The sequence below is a fragment of the Beta vulgaris genome, chromosome 6 (assembly GCF_026745355.1).
Source record: "Beta vulgaris subsp. vulgaris cultivar EL10 chromosome 6, EL10.2, whole genome shotgun sequence".
NCBI classification, from domain to species: Eukaryota; Viridiplantae; Streptophyta; class Magnoliopsida; order Caryophyllales; family Amaranthaceae; genus Beta; species Beta vulgaris.
The window spans coordinates 61,086,907-61,099,228 of record NC_079207.1 but is presented as its reverse complement, the minus strand read 5'-3'; the positions used below and the strand labels follow the sequence as shown (position 1 = coordinate 61,099,228).

Here is a 12,322-nt window from a genome sequence, read left to right as displayed (position 1 = left end):
TCATAAATCGACAACTTATTGACAACTTTTGTCATAAATTTTTGTAATATTCATGTTCAAATCCAAGAAGATACTTATTGGGATTGGGTGTAGCAGATTTCTTTCATTATATTGAAACTGATTTCTTTTCTATACATTATTATTGTTATATTATTATGATAGTTGTTGTTTGACATTTGACAATGCATGCAAAAATTATGTCTAGAAAATATTGAAGCAATGATAGAAAGAGAATTGAAGCAACTTTTCAGTCTTATTGTGTACTTAGTTGTGTTGGACATCATCACACCATAACCATTATCCATACATCTCCAAGAAAATTACCTTATGGTTCATGTACCTGGAGACTAATAAGATGGTAATATATGTAGTGGCATAAAGGAGCACATGCAAGTCAATATCAAATGGTCACTGCAGTCTAAGACAGGTGAAAGAATAAAAAAAAACACTAATATTCCCTTCTAAGTTCTAATGCCCTTTCTATCATAACTTTTTTCATGGAATATAAGCGTTGCCTATGTAGATAAGACTCTAATGTGGTCTATACTTGTAAAAATGTGACAAAGACACATTGCAAGAATATATCTCTCTCCTTAAATGAGGCTCACCAACTACCAACAATTCGACCGCTTTTTCGTTCTTATTCATTTCGGATTATTTGGCTTAATAAGTTTAGAGAAAGCCAACAGGAATTCTTCAAAAGTTTTTATGATACATGGTATATGCAAAAGTCTTTGAAGCGGTGGGGATCGTATCCAAATTGAAAACTAGTATTGGGTTCGTGTAATGTTAAATTAAAGCAATAATGATCTTATGGGTAAAGTTCCAAATCGAAATTACGGATATATAGATGATTGGACAATCCTTTTAAATCTTTTGTTTTTACATAGGTTGATGTAAAATAACTTTGTATTAATGTGATGATCCAAAATTAAGGTTACAAATAGGAGACTTGTGATCACCATATTTCTTAATTTTTAGGTGTATAAGAATGACATAAAATCATATATTAAATTATAAAAAAAACACGTGAGAGATAGACATTTATGACAATATATTTTAAATTAGGAATATATATATGAAATTATTGGGTCAGACCGTCTGACCCAATAAATTCCGTCGGACAGGCTTTTTTTTTTTTTTTTTTGTATGTTCCTCATTGTACACATCTTTCTCCATCGGCGGCAAACATGACATGGTTGATAAGCTCAAACCATCAAATGTGATACTGCATCAGTTGGTTTCATTTTCATCTTTCTCCATCGGCGGCAAACATATATATATTCTCAAAGGAATATATGTTTTGAGAAAAAGTAATACACAAACATCATGAAGGCCATTCATCAGATTAAGTTCAACAGATTTTCCTGAAGCAATAAATTCTCGGGCACCATGGTCTTCTCCAACCCCAACTAGATCTGTGGTGCCATTAAACATTCCAGATTTTAGAAGATGCCTGAGTGAATCCAGGGAACGGCTTGAACCAGATGATTTCTCATATGAAGTGATGAATTCGGTTGGTTACTTTTTTTTTGATAATTTGGTCCCTTTTATTTATTAAGGAAAGAGATTACATAATACCTTCATCTAATTAGGAAGATACATAAACTGCCCTACAAAGAAGAGTATCAAGCAAATTACAGCCATGCTACAAACTCATCCGCTCTTGAGAGACCTTGTTTTGCCAGAAGATCCGCAACCACATTTGATTCACGGCTTTTATATGTGATTTCAATCCCAGAGTCGCATCTCATAGCATTACGGATGAAGTTAATGACGAAGTTTAAGTTCCAAGGCCCATCTGCATTTCCATTGCACCAACTGACAGCATTGAGGGAGTCCGATTCCACCATCATTTTTGCGCCTGATAGACAACCAATGGACGAGGATAATTTGATGGCTCGTTGGATTGCAAACATTTCTGCGTGGTTTATTTCCATAAAAGGAATAGGGCTTGAAAAGAGGCAAAGAAACCTGCCATGACAGTCTCTCAATACACCTCTAATGGCCGATTTTGAGCAGCTTAGCTTTAGGGACGCATCCACGTTCCACTTGTAGCAAGAGGGATCTGGGGGAGACCATGAAACTGGAGCTTTGGGAATGTGAGATGAGGAAACTGCCGAAGACCAGTCCAGACATTGAGGGTAGATTAGCACTTCATTCGGCCCATAAGGGAATGGGTCATCCCATCCCTTGATCCACCAACATAGGCGAAGAATGACCAGGTCTTGGAGTTGAGCCAGTGAACTAAAATTATTCTCGAAGCATCGGCTATTTCTTTCCTTCCATAATGTCCACATAATGATGAGAAAGCTTGCGGCCCAGATTTTTTTGAAGAACCTACCCTTTTTCGGTGGAGTCCATTGATCAAAAGCTTCTCGAGGGGATGAAGGAAAGGACCAGTGAACATTCCAAACCGAGAGCCACCAACTCCACAAGGACCAAGCCATCGGACATTGCAAAAAAATATGATCGCACGACTCTTGGGATGCATTACAGAAGACACAGTGAGAAAGTGCAACATCAATAATGCCCAATCGGACTAAACGGTCCTTTGTATTGAGCTTCCTTAATAATGCAAGCCAGGTGAAGATCTCCACTCTATGGGGGACTAATCCCCGCCAAATTCCCGGAACCACCGAATTAGGGCAATGAGCATCTGATTTAGCCAGTTCGAAACAAAAGGATTTAACTGAGAACCATCCTTTTTTATGAGGCGACCATGAGAAGGAATCTTCATCTTGGGGGGAGAGATGAACTTGTGAGAGAGATTGATGAAGCGCCTGGTGCTCCACCATGTCTTGCGGCCGCAGATTTCGCCTCCATATTAGAGTCCATTTCCATCCAAGTCCGTCCCAAAAGCAATTTTCAGCAACCGTAGCATTTTTCGAGTTTGCGATCAAATATAATCTGGGGCACCTGACTTTGAGGGGGACTTCACCAATCCAAGTGTCGTGCCAAAAAAATGAGTCAAGCCCGTTTCCGATTCTTTTTCGGATGCATGAGGTGATGAGTGCCTTTGATTGTGGATTTGCCATAAGCGCTGAAACAAGGCCTTTCCAGGGCCCCCCACTAGGTGGAATACTTAAATCGCGAAGATTAAAATTGGGCCCGTACCTGTATTTTTCTGAGATGATGGATCTCCATAGTGAGTTAGTGTCTGTCAAGAATCTCTAAAGCCATTTGGCCATAAGGCCCAAATTTTTTGTTTTCGGATTACCGAAACCCAGCCCACCGAGAGCTTTTGGTGCTTCAAGAAGAGGCCATGCTGCCGGCGCTAATCGTTTCTTTTCTAGGGATCCACTCCAGAAAAATTGACGTTGAATCTGCTTTATTTTCTCAATGACGCCCATGGGAGCGGGATATATCGACATAAAATATAAAGGCAAGCTTGAGAGTGAAGCTTTAATCAGCGTTGCACGACCTCCCTGTGATAATAGGCTACCCTTCCAAGATGATAATTTTTGCCTCATTCTATCAATAACCGGGTCCCATAGCGCAAGGCGAGAATTTGTTCCTCCAATTGGAAGTCCCAAATAAGTGAATGGGAGTGAGCCCTTTTTGCATAAAAGTGATTTCGCAGCTTGGTCTAGCCATTGATCCCCCACATTTATCCCCATTATCGAGCTTTTATGAAAGTTAACTTGGAGGCCCGAAGAGAGTTGAAAGAGTATAAGGACCGATTTAATGTTCATCAAAGATTGTATATCTGGTGGGCAAAAAACAAGTGTATCGTCGGCGTATTGAAGGTGTGAGACCTTGGAGCCGTTGCGGCAGATTTCGACTCCCTCCCACAAGTGTAGTGAGATTGCCTTTTGAAATAGAAGGCTCAAAGGTTCCACAGCGATGTTAAAGAGGAAGGGGGATAGTGGATCCCCCTGCCGAAGGCCTCGTTGGAGTTTAAAAACCTCAGTAGGTGAGCCATTGACCAATATTGATGTTGATGCTGTCATCATACAGGAACATATCCATTTCCTCCATTTCAAAGGAAATTTCATTTGATCTAATACCCATTCAAGGTATCGCCATGAGATACTATCAAACGCCTTGTGGAAGTCAAGTTTCATCAACGTTGCCTTTGTTTTGTTTTTCTTGCATGAGTCAATAGTTTCACTAGCTATCAACACCCCATCAAGAATTTGTCTCCCCTTGATGAACGATGATTGTTGCTGACCAATAATTGTGCTCATAACCTTTTGGAGGCGCCTTGCTAGTAGCTTTGCAATGATTTTGTATGTGCATCCAACCATACTTATTGGTCGATAATCCTTAAAGTCCGAAGGATTATCCACCTTAGGTATAAGAGAGATGAAAGCCGTGTTGCATCCACGGGGTAAAGATGCTGAATCCCAAAACTCCTGCACAATTTCATAAAAGTCAGTTTTTATTACATCCCATGCGCTTTTGATGAATTTAAAATTAAATCCGTCTGGGCCCGGGGCTTTAGTGCCGTCACAGGATGCAACCGCATCATCAATTTCAGCATGTGTGAATTTTTCGACGAGGATTCGGGCTTGTTCTGGACTGAGATGCTTGAAGTTCAGCCCATTGAATATGGGTCTGTTGTTACTGTCTTCATGGAAGATTTTTTTGAAGAAATTCACGGCCTCTCGTTTTATGGTCTCTGGATCTTCAATGATTTCATTTCCCACCTTGATGCGCTCAATACAATTCTGCCTTCTTCTCATTGTTGCAATTGTATGGAAATAGCGAGTATTCTTGTCGCCCTCCTTTAGCCACTTTGATCTAGAGTTTTGGGCCCAATAAGACTCCCTTATTTTTAGCCATTGCCAGAGATCAAGTTGGGCTTGCTTCCTTGCAGTTACTTCATTCACCTCCAAACTTCTTTCATCAGCTATTCGGTCCAAGTCCTGGATTCTGCTCTCCAACTCATCGATTTTTTCATGAATTTTCCCGAAATCAGCTTTGTTCCATGCCTTGAGGTTGAGTTTCACATTCTTTAGTTTATCCATTATTGAGTTATTTTTTGGATCCTGCCATGAGTCCTGGATGATTTTGAGACACTTGGGATTTGTTAACCAGCAATTAAGGAACCTAAAAGGCTTAGGTCCCCAATTTTTGTCATGAGTTGATGCCAATATCGGGTTATGGTCTGAAATTGTTCTTCTGAGGAGAGACATTTTCAGCGACGGAAATTGCTGAATCCATTCAGGTGTGATGAAGAGTCTATCTAGTTTACTCTTTGAGATGCCACGGTGCCACGTAAACTTTCCATTGGAAGTTGGAATTTCTAGAACCTACATTTCCTGCACAAAAGCTTTGAAATCATGAATACCGTTAGTAGAAAACAGTTGACTCCCTCTCTCAGATGGATCCAAAATCTCATTAAAATCTCCCATCAACAGACATGGAAGGGAAGAGGAGCATTGGAAATCGATTATTTTCTGCCATACTTCAACTCTTTCAGAAACTGAACATGGGTTATATATATTTATGAGAGTGCATTTGAATTGGGAGTTTGGGAATTCTCCCGATATTGCAATCCAGTTTCGTGCACATTGATAGGAAGACATTATGAAGTAGTTTGCATTCCATAGTATTAGTAAACCGCCAGAGTTGCCAATGGATGGGCTTGCAAGCCATTAAGTTTGTGAGTCTTTCCATAGAACGTTAATGATGCGCGGGTTGAAGTTTTCAATCTTAGTTTCTTGAATGAACACCAGGTGAGGTTTATGCTGGTTGATGAGGCTTCTAACAGAGCTTCTTTTTATTTTGGCACCTAGGCCTCATACATTCCATGAAATAATTATCATGATAATGGTATTTTAGGTTGAAAGGATCACTAAGATCTTATTGGATATGCATCCACTCTGACTGCTGACGACCGAGGATGCAGTCAATTTTTTTCTGTAAAGAGGCGAGAGGGCCATCATAATGAAGGCCCAGTTGGCTTGCTAGGTGTATAATGTCCGAGGAGGAAAGGGATATCGCATGATTTTGCGAATTAGTAGGGGGGGGAGGCGGAGAATTCGGTTGGTTACTTTATTTTTTCAGTTGGTTTTTTTTATTTTTTCAGTTAGTTCTTTTTTTTTCTTTCAGTTAGTTCTTTTTTTCTTTCAGTTGGTTTTTTTTTCATTCTATCAGTTAGTTTTTTTATTCTTTCAGTTAATTGTTTTTTTTCTTTCAGTTGGTTCTTTTGTTATTTCAGTTGGTTTTTTTATTCTTTCAGTTAGTTATTGTTTTGTTTCAGTTGGACTTTGTTTCGTAATATGTGTACCAACTGAAAGAAATAATGGACCAACTGAAAGAAATAATGGGCCAACCGAAAGAAATAATAGACCAACTGAAAAAAAATGAAACCAACTGAACAAAAAATGAAACCAACTGAAAAAAATTGAAACCAACTGAATTTTTTTTGAAACCAATTGATTTTTTTTTTTGAAATCAACTGAAAGTCGTCCGACCAAATATTATGGTCGGACGCGTCTGACCCAATACCTTCTCTCTCTCTCTCTCTCTCTCTCTCTCTATATATATATATATATATATATATATATATATATATATATATATATATATATATATATATATATATATATATATATATATATATATATATATATATATATATATATATATATATATATAACTTCATGTTATGACTCTCATACCTTTTAATTAGAAAATGAGTGATATTATTCTAGGGATTTAAGACAAATTAAAAAAAGTTGTTTCCATTTTTTGAAGTTATGGCAAAGACTTGTTTAAATGAAACAATGAGGTAAGATTGTCATAATTATTCATATGAGAATAGATAATACTAGTACTTCTCATTCTCATAATATTTGTTGTATTCTTATTTTTCCATCAAAGATTATAAACTTTAATCCTATTTTGCCAATTGCCACTTATATATACAAAAAAATGTAGCAAATGAAATCTTATTGAGTTTGCTATAATGAATATTAAACTGTTGCAATATCAATTTTATAATTTTTTTAACACATAAATAACGATTTTAGTAGTCAAAGATTTATCCAACCATAATAAAGCAAATATTGTGAGTTAGAGAACGTGGAGATTTTCGCATGAGAAGGTAAGTTGCGAAAAGTTTAATGTAATAGAGTTAACTATTGTCATGTCGGATTAGGGTACGATAATTCTTTACGTGAAATATTCCATCATATATACTCTTTAAGTTGAAGCCTCCAAATCTCTCTTCTTGTGAGACCCACACCCACTACACATGTCTTGTTTCCACACCATCTAATAACTAATAAGGGTTAGGAAGGTTATCTCTCTTCTACTCTCATGCTTTTGTCATAAAGATTTAATTTATAATTTATGGTTTTCTTCAAATATAGGACAAGCTACATATGGATGGGGAGTAGATTAGAATCCTATGTGAGTATGAATGGACCCTTTATGGCTCTATCTATTTATTCATTAGTAGTAGGTTTTCAAAATTCAAACCTCAGTCTTTTAGACCAATTAATTGGACTATAGCCGCACTCATAGCAAAGAGTAGCTCTTATTAATTGAATATGTGGATTGTGGGGTACCTCAAATTTCAAACCTCACAAAAGTTGTACTTCCTCGGTTTTTTTATACTTGCAACAGTTTGACTTTTACACTATTCACCAACTCTACTTAATTTATATTTGGTGATTTATAGTTAAGCAAAAACATATTCATGTGGGATCTTGTTAGATTCGTCTAAATGTATATTTTTCGAATATATACTTTTTATAATTTTTATTTATCGGTAATTAAACTTATTGATGGTTGAAATTATACATTGTCAAGCGTGAAAGTCAGACTGTTGCAAGTAAAAAGAAACAGAGGAAGTATATGATATTTACTTGGAATCATGTATGCATGAGCACAAACTTTCCCCTGAGAAATGTCTAGATCCGATAGAGAGTTTTCTTTCATGAAGACGTGTTGGAACTTCTTCCAAAAATACCAACAAAATATCATGTTATATATGTAAAGGGACAATTATAGAGTAATTTTAAAGATTGATAAATCTTATGTACTTTCTCAGTTTCTTTTTGTTCTTCCTATTTTGATTTTTATATTTGTCAATGTGCGTTTTTTATCTTAAATATTTTTTATTATGTATTAGTAAAAAATATAATGATTAATAAATATTAATAAAATACTTATTGAGACGAATCAAGCAAGACCCCGCATTTTTTATCATATATTGAAAATAATTAGAAGATTCTCTCAAATTCTGAATAGTGTCAAGATTATAAACATGATGAACAAAAAGAATCGAAAGGGGTAAGAAATAGAAAGAAAGTAAAAATAAATGTTTTAGCTGTAGTGATATTTTCTAGATCACCTAAACATTTTCCTATGTAAAGTGAAAGTAAAGTTCTTCCAATTGATTTTAGCTCATGAGGTTTCTTTTCTGGGAATTGTTAAACGTCGTTCCAAAAGTACTTAAAATCGCCCCAAATTTATTTTTATAGCTGTTTTACCCTTCCTCTTTTCCACACCACCCACCACCACCTGCCACCCCTTGCAACCATCCGCCATCACTTACCTCCCACTGCCATCCGCCACCTCCTCCACCACCCACCTGGAAGCAGTGGAAATTTTTTTAGGGCGATGAGCGAACGTCCTGGCCAGACGTTCGCCCCCTAGACGTTTGCTCCATGGAGCGAACTTCCAGGCCAGACGTTCGTCCCATGGAGCAAACGTCCAGGCCAGACGTTCGCCCATCTCCCTAAAAAAATTTCGACTCCTTCTAGGTGGCTGGTGGATGGTTGTGGCAATGGGGTGGTGGTGGCATGAGCTGGGTGGTGGTGGAGTGAGGTGGCGGGTAATGGTGGTGGTTTAGGAAAAAAGAAAGAAAAGGTTAGAGATGTAATTTCAACTTTATTTGGAACGATTTTAAGTACTTTTGGAGCGATGACTAGAAGTTCAGTTCTTTTTCCATCTTCTAGTTTGAATAACTTAGACACATGGGTTCGATCTCAGACAATATCACGTTGATTTCTTTTTGAAGGTTAGGGCTGGAGATCAAAGTGGGGTATGGGCTTCATCTAGGGTGAAGGGTATTGGGTATCCTAACAATTCGGCCCGACCCACTTCATTAGTAAGCAAAAAGAAAAAGAAAAAGTGTGTTATAACATTAGTGCTAGTACCTTTTGTAACACATTTCCATGACTTGTAATCTTAATTATTTGATGCTTGATATATGCATTCGCATGCGTGTTGCATGCGTTCAAACATGTAGCCCATGCACAATGCTGGTTTCACATATGTAGATGGAAAATAGTTTTGTTAATTTTGATTTTGATCTAAATATGAATTATTATTATAATAATATATAAGAATATAATAATAATAATAATAATAATAATAATAATAATAATAATAATAACAACAACAACAATAATAATAATAATAATAATAATAATAATAATAATAATAATAATAATAATAATAATAATAATAATAATAATTGTAGGTGCGTTTTTATTTCGTCTACGCGGGATGAGCGCATATTTGACAAATTAATTGTAAAGATTTTACTAAAAACGTTTTTGAAGTCGTCAACAAGTCTTTAAAGGAAGACTCGTAAACCTAATTGGATATTGAAAAATCTTAGGGACAACTTGTAGACTTATCTAATGTAGATTTCTCGGTCTTAACTCCATAGATGGTCAATGAACTAAACATTGAGTTTGCGGGTGAGGATACAAACACAGTCAGATTCCACGCACATTCGCACATTGCTGGCTTCTAATAAACATCGATTCATGGCAACAAGTTTTATGCAAAAGAATAAACAGAAAATATTTTCATACACTGACAAAAATAATTAGTCTAGGTTGGTTCATGACACACATAAACGAATATTTTTTAGTGATATGTTATCAGGCAATCAAATTACAAGGAACCTAGCAGGTTGTTTAAATTATCAGATTAATGTTAGAACAGTTTCTTAGGTATTGATTAACAATATGTGAGGTGATGAAAGCATTAAAACACATAATCATGCATATGCATATGATTAATAATAATAATAGTAATACAATATAAAAAGAAATATAAAAGAATAGAGATTAGGGAAGAATGTACAGTATAGCGTTAATTCTTCAAAGATCTAAATCATGACAAGTAGATTGTTAGTAAAACAAGAATTAAATTGGAATTGATCCTCAAGAATTATACCTTTGTCACCTGGGTCTTATGTAACGATCTTCAGGTTCAGCAATCTTAAAGCTTAAAAAAGAAATTAGAAGGTATGATGTGTTTGAATGTATTTGAATATGAGTTTGAATGTTTGTTATTAAGGGTGTCGAAGTGTTAAAGCGTAGAAAGCATTGTGAAAATAAAGTCGTTCGAAGAAACGTGGCATTTAATTTATAAGGCAAAGAAAACCGGCAATGAATCAAAAAGATAAAATAAAATTATGTGCCTGACGCACCACTTTGTGCTTGACGCACATCTATGCGCTTGACGCATTGTTTTGCGCCAAGCGCAATCTTGTGTGCCCGATGAACAACTTTGTACCACACATACTTACTTTCTAGCCGGTTTTTTTATTGTTTTAAAATTCTTTTTTAACCCTTAAAATCCGAATCAACTATCTTTAGGAATTAAAATTAGATTTTTGAAATATCATTTAAAAATTAATTATCAAGAATATTTAATAGTAAGATATTACAAATACAATTAATTATTACGAATAATTAATTGGGTCTTGAAACTAGGCTTGGATTTAATGCATATACTTTATATTTTCAAAATGCTTTTGGGTTAGCTTGTTCGATCGCTCTTCCTTTGGACAAGACTAATTAGGACGTTGCTATATTTCATCATCGGGTACTCGATGGGAAGACACGATTTTGTGTCTACAGAAGCTCTCACTTTGACTGAGATTCAGGAAACCAATAGTCATATGATGTCGGGACGAAAAATGATTCCAAACGTTATGCAGTTTAGAACTGATCTACTTATCGTTGGTCTCTGCAAAACAAAGTTAGTATGTAAGACAATAACTACAAATATAATCTGATTACCTGTAGAAGAAGATGTTAGCAGATAAGTACAGAAACCTTAGATAACGCACATAATGATGTAAATATGCAAACTCAAACTCTTTGAGGATGTATGAGACGCTATGCAAGGTTTAAGGTTATGCAAAGCTAAGGTAGATGAAATGTCGTGCAAGGTCAGGGTCATGCAAGACTATGATGTATGTGATGCAATCCAAGGTCAGGGTTTTGCAAGGCTAGAAGATCTAGATATGTACAATGATAGAATGATCAGAAATAGACTGACTGATTTTCAAAACCTTTTTTAGTATATAATTAGGGTCCGTAAACGAGAATCCGCATATTACAACTTTGCGGGAGCTTGACTATATTTGGAGGAACCACCGCATATATAGGATTCCCCAACTTTAGGTAAGCTTAGCTTGTCTTGAATTAGGCTTGAGCCTTGATTGAAATGTAGTTGATCTGTCTTGATCTTTCAAATTTTTCATTGGGGATTATCCTTTAGGGAGTGGATATAGGCAAAGTCAAATATCGCCAGAGACTACGAAATTGTTGAAGAGTCCTTCAGGGACAAGGAGAGTTTGGATTGAAAAATAAAAAGGTTTAAATTTATGAACCAAAAATAAATGTACACTAGTAAAATAATTGCTTATTGTTGAGGTCATTAAGTGGCATATTACGGCGGTCGTAGCCGCGCAACAATAGGTAATTAACATATTGCTGCGGTTTTTTGAACGCAGAAATATGCCAAGAAAGTGCTGCGATTCCTGGCCAAAACCACAACAATAGGTTTTTTTTATCAAAAAAATGCAACGTATTGTTGCGGTTTTGACCAGGAACCGCAGCAATAGATACCGGTACAAGGTAAAAAAAATTCATTTTGCCATCAAATTTGAAAGATAAAAATGTAGGATGAAAATAATACAACACAAATGCAAAATAATTGCTTATTCGACTACCAAAAAAAATAAAATGGGAAAATTCCTCAAGTACCCCTGAGGTTTGCGTAATTCCCAAATTACCCCCCACATTTGGAGAATTCCTCAGATACCCTTGAGGTTTGTGTTTGTGCTCAAGGTACCCTTACTATGGATGGAAACCTCACGCAGTTAGATTTTCCTCTCTTTCTCCCCAATTTTTTTTTTACTTTCTCCACCCATCATCCTCCATTGATGAACATGGAAGCTTTCTCTCTCCTCCCAACCCACTCTAAAGCCATAACCACCCAACCCCCACCACCTCCCCTTCCCCCCCACCCCTCCCCCATCTCCGCTGCCCCACCCCTGCCAGCCGCAACCCCCATTTTCGCAATCTCTCTCTCTCCTCTGTTTTTCGACTGG

The 12,322-nt window shown here is 36.4% G+C and overlaps 1 protein-coding gene across 1 annotated transcript; it reads right to left on the bottom strand.

Annotated features, from left to right (window-relative positions):
- Positions 1-1,637: 1,637 nt before the first annotated feature.
- On the bottom strand, positions 1,638-3,038 carry LOC125498510 (uncharacterized). The gene has a single exon (XM_048646733.1). The coding sequence runs from the start codon at positions 3,036-3,038 to the stop codon at positions 1,638-1,640; it is 1,401 nt and encodes a 466-aa protein (XP_048502690.1).
- Between the last annotated feature and the right edge of the window lie 9,284 nt (positions 3,039-12,322).

Coding starts and splice junctions, on each gene's coding strand:
- LOC125498510 (XM_048646733.1), bottom strand. CDS start 3,038: ATGGCAAATCCACAATCAAAGGCACTCATCACCTCATGCATCCGAAAA.